We start from the raw sequence: 18,668 nt of genomic DNA, 5'->3' as shown, positions 1-18,668 counted from the left end.
TCAACCATCAAGTGCTCATTTTGCCCAGAGGATATGAATCCTGCTTACTGCAGAGTGAGGTGTGCCCAGTGCTTCATGACTGAACTAGCTCAATGCTGTTTTCATGCCTCTCATTACTACATGGAATCATTTTAGAACATTAAGTAAATCACAGTAAATCAGAGCCATGGTGTCTCTTGTCCTGGAGGTAGTATTTAACCATCAAAACAAGCAGCTAGATACCCATATGCTCCATGAATCTGTCAAATCCATTTTTAATGCCACCTAAGTTGGTGGCCATTGCAAAATTTTGCAGAGGTAAATGCCATAGTTTAGCTATATGCTGTGTGAAGCGTTACTTCCTGAATCTCCCACTATTAAGCAAATGAGCACCTCTATTATGCTCCCCCTTATTCACCCCTCCCAATGAATTTAAAAGCTCCAAACTTTTCTTCACAGAGAAGTTGTTCCAGGACCCTAGTCACTTTGGTTGCTGTTTCCTGCATTTCTTTCAGTTCTACAATAGCCTTCTTGAGATGTGTGGACCAGAGCTGTACACTGCTTCTCTCTTAAATGAGTGGACAGTCAAATCTAGACCGTTGCAATATATTGTCCAACTCAGAAGCACTTGCAGCAGAATCAAGTGGTGCCTTCATCAAGGCAAGAGTGTTTTTCCTTCTTTTTCACACATGGCTCTAGCAGCTAAGTCTCCTAGGTTTCAAGCCTCATGAAACCTGTATCCCTGGGCCAAATAAGACTATCAAAAATTATGTAATACATGGAATAATAAAGGCTATTGTACATAGTGAGTGTGTGGCAGTAGCAGAGATGAATGATCCTATGAATCATGGGATAGCTCTGTCGGTAGAGTATGAGAGTCTTAATCTCAGGGTTGTGGGTTCAAACCCTACATTGGACAGCAGATTTCTGCATTGCAGAGGGTTGGACTAGATGACCCTTGTGGTCCCTCTCCAACTCTACAGGTCTATAATTCTATGGACTTCACAAGGTGCAGATATTATAATGTGAAATACTTAAACAGCACTTCCCCCAGACTTGGCTCAGATTTTTCAGTATAAAGGTTGATCTGTCATATAAAAAGGGAAAGTGCTGCTTTATTCAGAGGTACAAAATATGAGAGGGTATTAGTGCAGAGTAGGACTGAGAATGTCATTAAAATGACTACAGTGAATATCAGAAGAGGAAGGTTTTTAAATTACTACTTTCAAATTTCCAAATTTCTCTGAGATAGAGGTATCACAAACCTAGGGACACAAATGGAACCCACAGCCATATGTGAACACCCTCAACATAATGAAAGGTCGTGCAAATGTTAGGATGTCATCAATCATCTTTGGATCTCACTCAGGAGCAGTACAGAACAAGACAATCTTTTGTTATCGTAACCTTGAGCTCTGGAATGTTGTGGGTGTCTGATGGGAGAACAGGTCAAGTTAAACGTATACTTTTTCTAAACAAGCTGTGCTGTCAACCACTCTAACCAAATCAGTTTGCAAATAAAGGCTAGGTTATTCGGCCGCTGGCTACCTTGCATCATCAGGAAAATATCCCAAACAGACAGTAAGAACAGCCAACCTTTTGCACTTTTGTAAACCAAGGTCAATCATAGCACTTCTGTCCTATCTGATAACTGATATGGCATGACAGCAAGGCCAGAGCAATCAATAAAAGCTGCTTTGCACTTTAGATGACAGGACCTTACAGAAACAGGTAAGTACAGGCTGTACATGCTACCCAAGATTTCTAGGATATTGGTAGTGGTGACTCATTGCAAGCCTTAGGTCAAACGGATCAAGTTTGAAGTTGTGTGCTCCTACTATATGTTTGCTACTGGAAAGCAACCAAAAAACCTTCCCCAAAACACAAGCAGCTCAATAATGGTCTGGTTCACATTAACACTAAATCATGGTTTAGCACTATTATGACCAAAGTCCCAATCCTATCCTCCATCTGCCTCACCTCTTGTATTATTTTGTTTAACTTCCTGGCTTGTCCCAATATATGAAGCAAAGAGGCAACTTCAAACTATGGATTATGAATCTGGTTTATTTCAAAACTAACCTGGATTTGTTTTAAACCACTCTGCTTTGTAGTCAAGGACAAGCCAAGATTCATGGAAAGTGAAGCCAAATATTGCATGCAGGAGTACAGGAGGAGAGGAGGGTGGGAGCCTGCAGCAATGCTTGGACTCGTTCCAGCTCTTGCACGAAAACATGACCTGGTGTTATGTGCAACCTGGATCATTGCCTTCTTCATAGTCAGCCTTGACTATCTCATCTTTAGGATATTGAAGTTACTGAAAAATGCCACTTGTCACAGAATGGCAGTTTAAGTTTCTCTTTGCAATCATGAGCTATCACAACTTTTAAATGATTCCCAGTAAGTTAAATATTGCCTGCAAGTTCAAGTTATAGAGCATGTGTACAGGACATTTGCATGGTAGTCCATAACAGTAATTCTAGACAAAGGAACCAAATCTGTAACTAAGCTATTAATTCAAGCTATCACAACATATTAATACTATCAATTCTGAAACACTTAGTTTTTTTCATTTTTAAGCTAGCTATATTTATGAAGTTGAGAAGGCTGAAGGAAGAGGCTTGGACTCAAAGCCACATCCTCCGGTGTTTGGGATTTAAACAGCTTTCTCTGCAGAAGGGCTCCCTATAACCAACAATCAGCTGGTTGATTGTTACAGTGAACTCCTTCAAAGGCAAGCTCCAAGCACCAATTAGCTGATTGGCGCTGAAAACATGTCTTCAAAGGATCAGTAGTTACAGCAACTGCTTTGGAACATGGACAGATATCTATCACCTGAAATTATGACAAGTGATTGACTAGTGGGTGGTCTCACCAACCTATCAATTGTGGCCCATAGGGAGTTGTACAGCTTTCTGTACTTTCCCACATGAACAGAAGAAATAGGACAGGAGTTCTAGATATGATAATGGCAATATCTGTCGCTTACATAGTTCTTTGCTAAGTCACCAGGAGATGTTCTTCAGACTATCCAGCAAATTTTCTATTAAAAAGGAAGATATGCTAGCGATAATAAAAAATGTTAAAAAGTATAACCTACATATTCAGAACTTGATTGATTAAAAGGCAACACCTATACAAGATGAGGAACATATATAAAGGTCTGTAAACAGCTAATGTTCTCAACCTGTCAGACTTCTTGGCTTTAATGTATATGTAAATTGCTTTACATATATACAATTTAATAACAGATTCTTACTTCAGAGGAAGGGCAAGAACCCCCAACCCAATCTAGAAATCCACCAGAATTCAGGAAACAAACATGCAAGGTGAGAATTGCATGACAAACTATTTTCATCTATTGAAAATTATATGGCATACATTAACTTCAATACATTGTGTCAATTTCACTCTGCATGGAGCTGTGGGAGAGTAAAAGCAGGAACTTTTCCTGTCCAACAATGAGGGTGGGAGGAAAAATACTGGGAGAAGGCCCAAAACAAACCACACTTCCCATGGATGTATCCTGTTTGCCAGCTTTGTGACAAGCCCGTAGGACAAATGCCAAACTTAAGATGAGAAACTATTTTTTTTCTGGGGGAAAATATTAGGAAGCTGAGCAGGTTACATTGTGGATTCTGCTAAAGGTAAAGGGAGAAATTCATGTATACCTCTGTAAATAAACCCCTTTTCCAGATTCCTGCATGACAACTATATTTATTTTGCGGAGGCGAGAACAAAAAAAATATTATCCCAGCTGCAAACAGGAAGGAACATCAATATATGAAGAGTCAACTCCTCAGATTGTAATCTTTTCGATCTTAACATAACAGAAAGCAGATGTCTTTAATTTTGCCTTTTATCTTTAAGCTATATTAACACTGTATAAATCCACTGAACTAGTATGGCAGGCACCCAACCAAACAACCAGAAGTCAACTGAATCATGAAAGTGTTTTTAAACACACGGGAGTCCTTAAATACCCTAACACTGAATGTCAGGTCCACTCACCTGTCATCAACTACTAGCTTTTTTTAGGATTGAAGTTTACCCCAAAGTTGTTGAGCTTCAGAGCTGAAAGCAGCTACAGAAATTGTGGCTCATCATTTCCGTCCCACCAATGAACATTTTATAAAGATTTTCTAAATAAGTTGCATATGAAGTTTCTACTATACAATTACCAACAACATCCCCTCCCTGTACCCTGCTTGATTTGTTTGTCTTGTTCAACATCTAGACAAAGGAAGAGTTTATTTGCCGTCCCACTGTTTAGATACCTCAGTTGGTTAGAGTGTGGTGCTAACAATACCAAGGTTGCAGGTTTGTTCCCTGTAAGGGACCAGCTAGCTGCACATTCCTATAGTGCAGGGGGCTGGACTACATGATCCTCAAGATCCCTTCCAACTTTAAGATTCTATGAGATACTTTCTGGCTCTTAGTCAGAAAATGGTATGCTACAATTGAATTTTGTTAAGTATGTTTAGGAACATTCGTAATTAAGAATTGTAGGTTTTTACTGTCTTGCTCAGGCAGGGTGCCAACACTACAGTTCCCCAGGGTTTCTCAATTTTCAGCTAGTTGCTATTAATGCTTCATGCAGCATGCTCTCCATACCTCAACAGAAATCCCACTCACTAGTAATGTGCAGTATTTGAACAGCTAATAGTGGCTGGCTTAAACAGAAAGGGAAAAACACCTTTCCTTAGGAAGCATTAGAGCAGGGGTCAGCAAACGTTTTCAGCAGGGGATCGGTCTACTGTCCCTCAGACCTTGTGGGGAGCCAGACTATATTTTGGTGGGGGGAAATGAACAAATTCCTATGCCCCACAAATAACCCAGAGATGCATTTTAAATAAAAGCACACATTCTACTCATGAAAAACACCAGGCAGACCCCACAAATAACCCAGAGATGCATTTTAAATAAAAGGACACATTCTACTCATGTAAAAACATGCTGTTTCCCGGACTATCTGTGGGCCGGATTTAGAAGCCGGTTAGGCCGGATCTGGCCCCTGGGCCTTAGTTTGCCTACCCATGCACTAGAGAGCCTCTTTGGATTAAAAAGCAACTGAATTCATCCCAAGACCTTTTCTCACAAGAGGCACTCACCTCTATGGTACTTTTGCTTAGTGGCATGTGGATGAACACACTCATGGTCTGACAAGTCTCAATTTGCCCTGGGAACAGCCATTTCCTGCAGAGAGGTAACTTTTTTGATGACGTGAGATGCGGAAACTGACTAGATGCAGTGTTCACTTTTAACTTGGGTCCTAAGATAGGTTTTGACATGCTTAATATACAAAATGGTTTTTGGTTTGTTTTTTAATGCAAGAATGTCAACAGTCACGAAATAGCAATGAAAGAACAGTGCCCATCTAGCTCAAGTCATCAGGTCTCTCAGCAAGGGGCATTTGGGAAGGGTAGTTTTTTTCCCCTGGCAGCTAACACAATCTAAAATACCCTTCCCTCCCATTTGAAAGCCACACCACACCCATGTCAACAATCTGTGGTATTCAACACTTGAGGGAGTCAGGGGTTTGTTGCAGCTTGCACTCCTGCTGTGGGAAGAACAAGCAGACACGTAATGGACATGTCTCATCTTCCAAACAGCTAACCAAAGCTGTTCTACAAAGGTCCTAGGAAGTTTCATTCCCTCATTCACTTTTATAGTATAAATAACTGGGCAGAAAGAAGTAATGAAGGAGACAGAGACTTTGTTCTGGGTTTCCTTTTTTTTTTTTTTGGCTCCTGTTTGGATTAACCATCAAACCCACTACGTTAGGCTTAGATGCATGAGGGACAACCATATGTTACTTTCTAGACCAGACACCAACTAGTTTTTGCTAAGAGGGTTACTTTGAGAAGCAAATGGTTGTGCCAAGGTGGTACCCCTACTCCCAGAAATGACCTGCTAGAAAGTTCTACTAGTACATCTCCTATTTCCACCTATACCCCTCTTGCATCTGGATTGGTAGCTGGTAGGATAATTTGACTCAGAGACTGGCAGTTGGTGATCCCTATAGCCTATCAGTGGTTTTCTAACCTTGACTCACAATAGACAGTGCATGACTCACACTGTGCCCCTCATTCCTCTTGGCATTTTAAGTAACCATCTGAATACCTCTTCCTGTTAAAGACCAGGGGTGGCAATTTATGATCCATTATTTGCAGACTTTAGTCCTTGGCACAGGATCCGACAACAGAATAAAGGATTCTAGAGAATCTTCGCTCTTTCCAAAGGGCAAGAGACAGTTCAAACTACTTGCCTTTTTGTCAAAGGTCATGACTGTACTATACAAAAGCAGCATGCCATTGGGAATGGGGGTAAAGGGGAGAGAGGGTATCGCTACAACCTGATCTTTCACATCTTACACTGAACTCCCACCAGAGCTAAAGCCAAATACCAAAGTTACAGTGAGAAGTCAACATGGCTTCTTAGAGTATCACTGGAAGTAATGTTCAGGAAAAAGTATTGCAAATTCAACACTTTAAATTTAGAACTCTAACATGGCAGCATTCTAACCAAATCTGGAAAGGGGCATAAAGAGAAGGAGCTCCTCAAAGGATTTTAAGTGTTTTAAAGCACATAAGCAAGTGTCAAAGGCTCACTTGAAAAGGGCAGGGCACTGTGTATTAACTTGCTCATATCAGCATAAGTCAGATTAGTAATCATGGGCAAAGTTAATTATTCCTCTGTGAACATTACCTGGATGACTTAAGCAGAAGGAATGGTCTCACTTGTTACCTCTTGTAGTTTACCTATATTCAAACTTAGAAACAGAATCCTTGAGGAGAGTCCTCTGCAAGACACACACTTTAAGGTGCATATTCTGCTGTTACCCTTTTAGATTTTTTTATTCAATGCATTCAGTGACTGGAATTCTTTTAGAAGTCTAACTGGGACAATCTCTTTAAAAAGGAGAGGTGGAAACAAATTGCTGCCCTTATACTCATGAAGATTCCACTTCCCAGAACCCACTGAAAATCAGCTCCGGGTGGTAGACCCTCCAGAACAGAATGGAAGGTAGCACAAAGAGTTGCAGGGTGAACAGTCAAAATATTAACTCCTTTTCTCTTCCACTAGTTGAAGCCTCAGCTGGATTAAAACCCCTCTTGTGAGCACAAAGCAACAACTGGATTACACCCAGGGAAGTGTTGCATTGGCGCAGTTCATTTAATACTTTAAATAAATGATAATACTTATTAAGGGGGGGTCAAACAAACCTTCATGAACAAATATATAGTCTTTATGGCTGTAAAAGCAAACTTGAAATTATGAGGAAAGTCTTAAATGCCACAGGGAAAGTGTTTCTTCTAGGGGGGCTTCAGAACTCGACAAAGCTCATTTCCCCTTCCTATGACCAAAAGAAGTATACAAAATAAGTAACTGTATGCAAGTTTCTTAATTATCCCAGGGCACACTAGTAGCAAAATACAGCTTTTCTTTCAAAGATATCAAAACTCCCTATTGTTATATGGAGCGTGCACACCATCTATTCAAGCTCATGGAAAATACTTTACTTCCTTGATACAAAGATTTCCAGAGCTAAGGAAACATAGAAGGATTTTTTTGAGGGGTAAAATAAGTCTGGAACTTGCCTTTTAATGCTACCCACCTTCCTGACCTTTGAATCCTAGTTTGCATTCATCCACAGGTCACTGTCACTGCTATTCTGGGGGAGGAAAGGCCACAGGGAAAGGGGAACCAGGGAGCGTATCATAGCATTTTGTCATAGGCATTTGGCCACTGTGAGAACATTTAGAAACCAGATGGGCCTTTGGCCTGATTCAGCAGGACTCTTATGAATTATGAGAGAAATTACATATGCAATTTTCTTTCTGAAAAAGATTGATAACTGGGCATTTCCACCATACATGAATAAAGTCAGCCCCATTACTGGCCATACACCCAGCACTTATTACCCTTATCTGTCAGATTTAGCCAATATAGAATTACTGTATTTTCGTGTAGAAGATGCCCCCATGTATAAGACGCCCCCTATTTTGGGGAACTGAGATTTAAGAAAATCCACCATTGGCACTATCCATGTATAAGATGCTCCCTAATTTTTGACATTATTTTTTAGGGGGGGAAACCTAGTACACGGAAAAATATATGCCACTAATAAAGCAGTTCATAATTTTCTTTTATATCAACATATTATTTAGAACATGCTCTCTACATTGCATTTGCCATATCTCAGTATAAGTGCTAGTTGAAATATTATCTCCATTTCTTTGCCCATAGTTGAAAATAATTACATTAAAGAAATATCTAGGGAGAAGATGGTTCTATGAAACCCCCAGATTGACATAACAGATGCTATACAACGATTGTAGTTTATTACTGCTGCATTTTTTACTGTATCAAGGTAATATTGTCAAAGGAATTGTGACATCTTTCTGCTCTATCCAGAGCCTCCTTTTTAAAAAGACTCTGGACTACTTTAACTAGCCTTGCCCCGGGGCTTAAGAGGAAATCACTGTTTGACATCAATGTCTGAACTTGAAAAGCTTACTGGAACATGCTGTTCACATATGTTAACTATATTATCTATAGAAACATCGACAAGAGCAGCACAAGTCCCAAAAATGAAAAAATACTGTGGTAGCCTTTTATGAACACACAGCAGCTTAATACAACCTATAGTAGCTTAACTTGGATAAATCCGCCTGGAAGAACAGTGACACCTTCTGGTGTACTATTGAACAGACAGCGTGATTCTGAATATAAGTTAGGGCTCTCAACCCAGTTAAGAGATTTAAGTTGTACTGTGTACTGCATAACAGATAATCAGGTAACCAGCCCAGAAAGTGTTATGATGTAACTACAGGACAAGAAGGAACTCAAAGGGCACACACAGCGCTCCACATGCACGATCAAAAGTGGTATTTGATTCAGTGACAGGAAGAGAAAAACAGTATTGCACCACCACATTACACAGAATGTAGGAGGCCAAATAAGACCATTTAAACGGCCTGTTTGTACATATGAAGTAGTTTTGGAATGTGGTACACAGCATTTAATATACGCTAGGCACATTTTGCCCTTGCTATCGGCCACTTGCGACCGAGTGAAGATTCCTGGGAGCCAGGATGGCACCTGAAATCACCACCTGGAGGTGCATCCCTGGGGATCCTTGGATCTTGATTGCTTTCATACACTAGCAACACATCCTGTACAATTCTATTCGTTTTATTTGATCTGCACAATCAGAATGAATTTCAGGGACCAAAAAAGTTGTATGGTTGGCGGGGAAGACTTTTGAGCCATCAGGCCCCCAAATGGCAACTAGGCATTCCCTTCTGGTGACTGTAACCCTGGTTTAAAGAGCCATTTGGCACCTAGCTTATATATCCGTGTTTCTAATACCGCTAGTATGGCATAACTTTGATGCTTCCATACATCCAATGTAGTATCTATATGGCACATGTCATGCAAAAGGTCCCAGGTTCCATTCCTGGCCCTCCAGAAAAAATGAAAAACCCTACTTAAATTAGTGGATAGCGGGAAAGGAGCTTGCCCAAGGCTCTGGAGAACTACTGGCAGAACAGACAACACCATGCTAGAATATTATGTAAATGAGTAGATTTATATAAAAAAATATCACAAAATAAACTTAAGAGTTTATGTGGAAAAGATTACATTAGTGTACCATCAGTATAGTTTACCTAGTCGTCATAAAGTTTAGCATGTCAATGCAAGAAATGCCCAAGATTCTGGCCACAGCACAATTCAACATACAATGATAGCTGCTGATCACACTGACATGGCACAGACACTGCTAAATGATGGTCAGGAAGCATACTGTGAAACTGCTCCTGCTTTTCCTTTCCTTGGTTTGCTCTAACATTTTCACCAAGGTTAGTACAAACCAGCAGGCTTGTATCAGGGTCTGCAAATCATCTCTGAACTTTGCTTGACATCAGTACATACTGCAATGCTACACTTGGGGCAAAACTGGAAAAGATAAGCAAATTCATACAGGAGAGAGGAGGAAGGGGGGAACACACGCCAGTGGCACCATCTTAGTCTACTCTGCAGCACTTAATTATTTACAACAACTCCCCACCCCCGTGCCAAAAATCAGTTGCTATGACCAAATCACTGGTGTCGCTCACTGGGACGAGACAGTTTGAGCATATTACACCAATCCTGGCCCAACTGCACTGGCTGCCGATTATTTTTTGGGCCCAATCTGAACTGCTGGTTTTGACCTATAAAGTCTTAAACAGCTCAGGACTGCAATACCTGAAGGACCACCTCTCCCCCATATAAACCATCCCGGAATCTGCATTAATCATTTGAGGCCCATCTTTATGTTGTTCCTCCATATTAGGTCTGGAGAGTGGCAACACGAGAACTTTCTGGGCAGCATGGCTCACCACATACTCCAGTATTTATTAAACACAAGGCAGTATTAAACACTGTATAGATTCAAATAAGTACACATGTACTCTTAGAAAAATATGCTTGCACATGGCAAGAAGCAATCTGATCATTCACAATATGTTTGTTGAATGGACTAGGTTTTCAGCCAATAGCCATCAGAACCCATGCAAAATATTTCATAATGTAGTGAATTACCTAATTTGTTCTAGAAAGTCATTTTAGTAGCCTTTCAAAATCTGGGCTATTTCTAAGTGTTTCAAGAGTTCCCAGAGACCCCACAAAAAATTTTGCACCAGCTTGTCAACAATATGAGAGGCAAATGATGAACTAATCATGCTATTTACACTGTATTCCCATCATAACACTCTTCCAAATACCTTTAGGTCATCAGCCTCAGGTTTTTCAGTCTCTGAATCGTCATCTTCCTATAAGACAAAGAATTTACAGGATTAAGCTTTAAAAGAGTGGGCTCAGCAAGTTCTTGCATGTGTTGCAAGGGACTTGCATTAAATAGCCCAGCTTCACCTCTGCATTCAGCTGAGCTGTTCTTGCTTTTCCCTCCCTCGGATAAAACATCAATTCAGATAAAATATGACATTAACAAGACATCTCTACATCTAATCAAACAGGTTCCAAATGCCCATATAACATTTCATTTGTCGAAAAACAGACAACAAAAAGGCCAGCACAGATAGGAAAAGAAACTTGTGTCAAGCGGAAATTATTCACTGCCACTCTTTTATACAAAGACTGTTCATAAAGAGTGAACAAACATGAGATCTAAACACGCTAGCAATTATTAACACCTCTCTGATTTTGTGACCTCCAAAACACAGTATATGCTCACAGAGTCTGAACTGGCAGTGACTGACCAAGAATAAGGCATTGGGGCTGTAGTGGATAGCTTAGTAAAAACATCAATCCAGTATGTGACAGCTGAGAAGATGATGAATACTATGCTAGGAATCATTAGTAAAAGGACTGAATATGGAACTTCCAATATAAAAATGCCATTCATTATATGGTGCAACCATGCTGAGAAACCAGTGTACTGTTCTGGTTGTGTTATCTCAAAAAAGATACTGTATTAGAAAGGTTCGGGGGGGCATCACCAAGGGGACAGAGGAAAGGTTACAACATATGGGACTTTTTAGTCTAGAGAAAAGGTGAATAAGAAGTTGATAAAATGATGCATAGTATGGAGAAAGTAGATGCAGAGAAGTTTTTTGCCCTCTCATGACACTCATGGATGAAGCTCAATTTTAGAAGAGTCAGGACAATACTTTTTCACACAGCGCATACCTAAACAATGGAACTCGCTCCCACATCCCCAGTGATGGCTACCAGTTTGGATGCCTTTAGAAAATTAGACAAATTCATGGAGGATAAGGCTATGTTCTACCTCCAGTGTCAGATGCAGTAGGCCTCTGAATACCAGTTCAGAGGAATCTCAGGATAGGAGAGTGCTGTTGCACTCAGTTTCTGATAGTGGGCTTCCTATAGGTATCTAGTTGCCCACTGTGTTGGACAAGATGGTCCTTTGGCCCATTCCAGCAGGCTCTTCTTATGCTCTTAAACCAACAAAATCCACACCTCTGAAGAGGACAACCCAAATTGTTGGTGAAGATGAAATCAATGTGAGAATGGGGAAGACAGTATTTAAGAAGATCAGCATACAAGTATTGCCTTGAAGTTACATTACCAATCTGTTGGTTCTGATAATTGCTAAAGATCAATTCAATGAAGTCCCAAAGTTTCCATTCTCTTTCAGCAGCAGAGACCAAAATTATTACCACACCCATTTTGTGCACCTTTTTACAACTGATGTAGACCTAGCAGGTTCTCTATGAGACTTGTATACTGAACAATTGCCATTTCACAGACACCAAAAGAAAAATCAACCAAGACTATAAAAAGGTAGTTTACCCTCATCCCATTCCCAATAAAATGGATTACCTAAGTTTTAACAAGAACAAAAGCTTAGTAACTGTATTATGTAAAACATTAAATAAAAATTCCACTCAATACAAACATGCTTTGTTCTCAGGTAAAATAATACCAATTATAGGCACTGTTATTCAAGCTAAAGTGAATACCATACAGAAAAATAGGGAATTAGACCATAGTCTGAAAAACTATCCTCAAGATATTTACTTTTTAATGTGTTTGGTTCTAAGAATGTTGTTAATTTTTATTTCTGAACAATATACATATGCAAAGTTGTCACCAGACAAAAGGAACACGTATGCAGACAGGAAGCCACATATACTGCAGTAGTACATTGCTTCTTGCAAACTAGTAAAAACAAACAGAAATGCACATGACTTCTGTTGGAAAGGGCTGTGAAAGGTGAAACGAGTACTATAAAATGAAAAAAAGTTTCTGCTCTAGCAATTTTACAGATAATGATAAGCACAATGCTAAAAAATCTTAACCCAGCAAGAAACCATTACTGCAAAACAACTGGAGCAAATTGTCCTCTCCCTCTGACAGGTTACAGGATGAAATTTATACAGTTACAACCCGACACACACAAACCAGGTATAGGACAAGACATTTCAAATGTCTGTCATGCTAATATTGCCAACATCATCAAGCAACTATTTTAATATAAACTGTATTGTAGATTCCCCCCCGCCCCACTTCATCTTCTTGTGTTCTAGACATTTCTCACACAGTGCAGGAAATGGAATTTACTACCATAATAAAATATATGGTGTTAAGGAACACCTTCTCCAGCATATCCTAGACTACAGGTCTACCACAGACCCTTCTCAGACATCTTTCGTCATACATTTTAACAGCTTATTTGAGATAATGTTGTTCCTTAAAATTGGAGGGGAGGAAATACAACTAAGTTTCTTTTACAACTTGTCTAGGGGACCGACCACTTAGTAAAAGAACTGACAACTTAAATAGGAGCCATAGAGAATGTTACTGTAACAAGTGGGTGCCAAAGAGCCCACTATAAGACTGAAGGGATGGCTTGTTGGTAGAGCAGGAGACTCTTAATCTCAGGGTTGTGGGTTCAAGCACCACTTTGGGTAAAGGATTCCTGCCTTGCAGGGGGTTGGACAACATTACCCCAGTTGTCCCTTCCAACTCTACAGTTCTATGAAAAGTCATACTTCCAGATGTGTTAAGATTTACTTTTCTGACATTTTAAGCCATAACTCCATAAGCACATACATAGCAATAAGAGAAAGAAATAAGAGGTGAGGAGCCCGGCAAATCTATTACAAAGTGGAAGGCACAAAAGAATTTTGTATAGACAGCATTAATATAATTATATACCTACCGATTGTCTACTATTTTCATCTTCATCGTCATCATAACCATCCTCCTCTCCCTCCATTTTACTGAAATCATCCTCTCCGTAGCCTTCTGACACCAAGCCTCCTTTTTCTTCTACCTCATCCAAAACAAGGGAAAAATAAAAATCAAGTTAGTGATCATTTGGTATTCCACTGGAAACATGCAAGAGATTGATACAGATTTAACAATAGCATGTGTTTTTGTAGGAAAATGGGGGGTTGGCTTTTGCTGCCCAACTCCCCAAGGGACTGAGTCCCCATAGTCCATGATTAGTCAGAGATGCATAGATGGAGGCAAGGATCCAGTGAAAGAAAAGAATATATTTCATTATCTGTTGCAAGGAGGTGAGAGAGACCCAGAATAAAGGTGTGCAAGCCCCTATAAAGACTTTTGAAACTGCACACCCCTTAGCCCAAGACCACCCCAAAAACATCATCCATACATCACAGAAGAAGGCAGTCTCCAGCAGAAATCTGAGTGCAACTTCTCTCCTGTCTATCAAGGTACCTGATAACACCTTTCTGATTGCATTGCCTGGGTAGCCAGGCCATTCCTTTTGAGTTGGTAAATACTATAGTTCCTGAATATCTTCTTTACTAATTTACACGTATTGATGGCCTGCTCACCTTAACAGGTTCTTGCCAGACTGAATTTGCTGGGAGATGTTAGCCGCTACATTACAGGTAGTTTTATTAACTGGATTTGGAGGTGAAAAGACAATTGGAAAACTCCCTCCAACTGCAGAGAAATATTTGAGGCCCTTTTGGAAGCGACAAAATGGCTTCAGGATTGCTGCCCTGTACTATTTTAGATATGTGGTTTATATACATGGTTACATTTATGAACATTTAATCTATATTTGAGACATTAGAATTCTTATAACAATACACATACAGACAAAAACAACTGCAAGGGGCCCTTAAAATTGTGTGGTGGCCCCGATAATTACAAATTTGGGCACACAATTCACAGCTTTCATAAAATCAAACACTGCAGCTGCATACTGCAGCAGTTGTTGTTGTTGTTAAGAAGCTAACAGCACATTTTAGTTATAAAGGTTCCACTGTGGCTGCACATCAGAAGCTAGTTTTGAATCATAGGCATTTGAAATACAGCTCTGAGAAAGAAAACTGGCTGGAAGGCAGACATCACGGGGGAGGGGGAAGGGACTAAGGTCCTTTGTAGGCTTGGGGATGGGGAAATAAATCAGTGGTGCAACATATGCTTTATAAGTAGAATGCCTAATGCCAAGCACCTCCATTTAAAAGGATATCAAGCACTAATGCCAAGAAAGAGCCAACAGCCCAAGCTTTTGGGATCCACTGCCAGCCACAATACAGCAGCGAATAACAATAATTTACGTCAGGGCCAGATTTAGATTTGTTGAGGCCCTAAGCTTCTGAAGATAATGGGACCCTTTATATGTCCAGCTGTCCTTTGTCAACAACAAATTGTGACTTTTTGGTGCCTTGAATATATGCTATATGATAATTTATGGACCTAATAGGTATCTAAAGCCATTAGCACATAATAGGAGCCTACACAACACAAAACACTGCTGCTGTATGTAGGTTTTATTTTATTTGTTTTTTTATCTTATATTTTGGAAATTTACATCCAGTTTTTTTCCTTTAAATTTTTTTTTGCCCCCCCCCCCCAAGAGAGTGGGGCCCTAGCTATAGCTTGTTTAGCTTATACGTAAATCCGTCACGTAAATTTTAGGTAGCCTCACTATATGCCCTAAACACAAAGTAACGCTAGGCAGAAAATGCTGCTTGGCGAAACGCCACGTCGTCTTCCATCATCCCAGAGAAGCGTGATTATTTCCCCCCTTTACCGAACAGCGGCGGGGCGGGGAATATCCTCCCACCACAGACCCCTCCAGCTTTCCGTGGAGGCCCCGGCGTAAAAAAAGACATCCCCGAACACTCATTATTCCTTAATTCCCTCCCCGCTCCGCCATAGTCCCACCAAGGCCTCACCCGTCGTCCCTGCTCCTCGCTCGCTGGCCGCTCCACCGGCCTCACTATCGGATTCGGGCTCGGAATCCTCAGCATAAACGGCCAAAGAAGAGAGGACGCTTTTCTTCGCCGCCGCCATTTTCTTCTATCTGAGCGTCGCGAGCGAATTGCCTTCCGGCGCGCGCGAGTGACGCACGAGGCGGGCTGCTGGGGAAAATGCTGTTGCCGCGGCAACCGCTCTTATAGCCTCCCGAACGGAAGCCGTCGCGGACGTCATCTCGCCGCGCGCCCAATCCGTGCCGCTGCCGGAAACTGCCTGAGCGCGCGGGTGGCGGGTGGGCGGTAAGCGGCGACTCGGAAGGGCCCAGGGGTGTCGTTGGACGATGTTGTAAAACTAAAACACTCGCTCTGACAGAGGCGTAGCTGGGAGCCAGTGGCCTGCCTTCTCTGAGACGGAGGGTACTGGAGGGCGCGCGAAGTCGAAAGCCGGGCTGAGGCTCTCCACGTAGTCCCCGCTCTTTCGCCCTCCCGCTTTATCTGTGGTAGTTCTGGGCAGCTGGACATTATTTGGGGAAAAGAAAATGAAAACTGGTCAGGGAAGGCCTTGCAACTCTAGTAAAATTCAGGAGGAAGAGGGTCGTTAAGAATCGTAGTGTTATGGCTACACAGTAAGGGTGGGAGCTGATTTACCTTTGTGCTTAGGAACTGTTTCAGTTTCTTTCCCCTGAAAGAGCTGGCATGTGAGTTGGGTTAAAAGGATGTATAAATGGGTTTGAGGTCAGGCTTCAGAGGAAGTAACATAACTTAAAAAGCAGCCGTAGGATTAGTAGGAGCGAAGAAAAACAGCCTAAACGTGACTCGCAGCAGCTAATCAGAAGCAGTGTGTTCTGCTATGAGAGGTATTTTTGCTTTCAGGTAGCGTCCTCTTCTGCTGCGCCTACATCTTTGGCTTTTCAGATGGCGCAGGCATTTCGAGAACTCTTTCTGTTTTATTGGATTAGAGAACATAGCTGAATGTAGATGTTTGTGCCAAAAGGAAAGTGTGGACATAAGTAAGTTTGGGTATATCTAAATGGGGCTGTTCCACTCTGCCTGCCCTGAGAAGCCGCTTGTGGCTAAATGATGGATTGTAGCAGGCAATCATAATTGCACAACGATCCTCTCCTTATCTCTATTTTGAATTATCTCCAGTATCTCCTTATAAGATGAGTAACTGCTCTTCCTCAAGACTAGACGATAGAGTTCAACGAACTCTGAAAAAAGTGTTTGGATTTGACACTTTCAAGACTTCATTGCAGGAAAGTGCAACCAGAACTGTTGTGAAAGGTAAATTGCAAACACCTGTTTTTGCAATATATAGTAGGGTTGAATAATTTTGCCTTTTTCTTTTTTACATATTATTCAAAACACCACAGTTCCTTCATTTCTGCTAAATGTAAAAACATGATGACAAATGATACTTACAGAAATTAGATTTCTGCTTTTGAGTTTGCATTAATTACACTATATGGTACAAAGGCTATACAATTTGTATAAATCTATTTCCCCTATAGCTGAAGGTGTTCTGGTCAAATTTTAGGCAGGGGTGGCTGACCTGTGGCCCTCCAGGTGTTACTGATAGAAACTGCAAATCCAACAGCACTTGTGGGGCCACAAGTTAGCCAGCCCTAATTTAGTTAGTAAATTTCTATCCTCTTCTTCCCAAAGGAGCATAGGACTTACAATCCATTATAAATTCCTCAGTGAAATGTCTCTTACAGGGAACAAGAGAATGCTTGGCCAAGGCTGCTGCCCAAGGGAATAAGCTCTATTGAACAATGAGGTATACTTCCAAGGAAACATGGGTTGCACTCTCAGTCTCTTAAATTCACTGTGTCCTAATCTACTTCTTTGGTTATGGAAATTCCTGTATTTTTTGGGTTATTAGGTTTGCAGCATGGTGGTAAATGTGCTTGCTGGGAAGTAAGCCTCATTCTGTTCACTGACATTTACTGTCAATTAATTGTGTTTATGTTTTGCAGTATGTTTTCTGAAAGTGGGTTGCCTTAAGCTGAGCAAAGCTTTAAACCTGGAACAGTTGCACCCAAACTTAAAGCACGATTCACTGTGTGATACTGGCATTGGTGCTTGAGAAGTAGAAGCAGCCAGAGATACCATACAGGTGTCGTGCTTTCCAGCTGGGAGCTGAAAGGCAGTGAAGAGACATTCCACATTTAGATTTTGGCCATTTCATTATATTTATTTGTATGGTTGTGCATTGAGGCATAGTCTACTACAAAGCTGGGTTTTATGTTGTCATTTGATGGCTGGCATATGCCCCTGCTTGGCCATTAAGAGATGTGGAAACCTAGAAAATTTGAGAAAGGGGACATTTCCCATCCCTATCTTTCTTGGCCTTCACAGTCTATTGGCTATGAACAGAAGTGGGGTACCCATTGCATTTTTCTAGTGCAGGGCTTTCTGGAGGGTAGGATCTGAACCAATGGCTTCAAGTCGGAAGAAAGAAGATTCTGACTCAACATCAGAAATAGCATTCTGACAGGACATTCTGTTTGACAGTGGAATGGACTCTCAGAAGGTGGTGGACACTCCTGGTTATTAAGCAGATGTTGAATGGCCATCTGTTACGGATGCTTTAGTTGAGATTCCAGCATTTCAGGGTGTTGGACTAGGTGAGCCTCTTCCAACTCTAGTCTATGATTCTGTGTAACAAGTGTTCTATTTTTCTGTTAACTATCAATTTATTTTCTTGCCAGCACAATGTTTATATAGATATTTTGTAAATGTTATCAGCTTTCCCCAAAACACTTGGTGTCCACGCCCCCAGCCCAGAAATGCAGATAAATATATTTGTGTTTTAAAAAGCCTTGATTGCTGCACTGTTGTCTTTGCAGGGGAGAAGGATGTCTTTGTATGCATGCCCACTGGCGCAGGGAAATCCCTGTGCTACCAGCTTCCAGCAGTCCTGGCAACAGGAATCACTATTGTAATTTCACCTTTAATTTCACTGATTCAGGT

At 41.0% G+C, this 18,668-nt stretch overlaps 2 protein-coding genes across 9 annotated transcripts in view; one reads left to right on the top strand and one right to left on the bottom strand.

Annotated features, from left to right (window-relative positions):
• SAP30BP (SAP30 binding protein) overlaps window positions 1–15,834 on the bottom strand; it is a 30,945-nt gene extending 15,111 nt beyond the window's left edge. The window contains exons 1-3 of one of the 2 annotated variants that reach the window (XM_081899882.1): window positions 15,672–15,833; window positions 13,673–13,782; window positions 10,752–10,799 (exon numbers count right to left, since the gene is read on the bottom strand). In XM_081899882.1, the coding sequence (XP_081756008.1) occupies window positions 10,752–10,799; window positions 13,673–13,782; window positions 15,672–15,789 (276 nt within the window). In that variant the 5' untranslated portion in view covers window positions 15,790–15,833. Of the gene's footprint in view, window positions 1–10,751; window positions 10,800–13,672; window positions 13,783–15,671 lie in introns of both variants that reach the window. The other variant, XM_081899883.1, reaches the window with a different exon arrangement.
• A 77-nt stretch (window positions 15,835–15,911) lies between these two features.
• Window positions 15,912–18,668, top strand: part of RECQL5 (RecQ like helicase 5) — a 48,236-nt gene continuing 45,479 nt past the window's right edge. For 3 of the 7 annotated variants that reach the window (XM_081899589.1, XM_081899584.1, XM_081899590.1), the window contains exons 1-3: window positions 15,999–16,702; window positions 16,842–16,976; window positions 18,545–18,666. In XM_081899589.1, coding sequence (XP_081755715.1) covers window positions 16,856–16,976; window positions 18,545–18,666 — 243 coding nt within the window. In that variant the 5' untranslated portion in view covers window positions 15,999–16,702; window positions 16,842–16,855. The other 4 variants (XM_081899586.1, XM_081899587.1, XM_081899588.1 and 1 more) reach the window with 4 other exon arrangements.

The sequence above is a fragment of the Podarcis melisellensis genome, assembly GCF_964234715.1.
Source record: "Podarcis melisellensis genome assembly, chromosome: 2".
In the NCBI taxonomy this organism is placed as follows: domain Eukaryota; kingdom Metazoa; phylum Chordata; class Lepidosauria; order Squamata; family Lacertidae; genus Podarcis; species Podarcis melisellensis.
The sequence above is the reverse complement of the archived record's forward strand: the minus strand, read 5'-3'. Positions and strand labels throughout refer to the sequence as shown.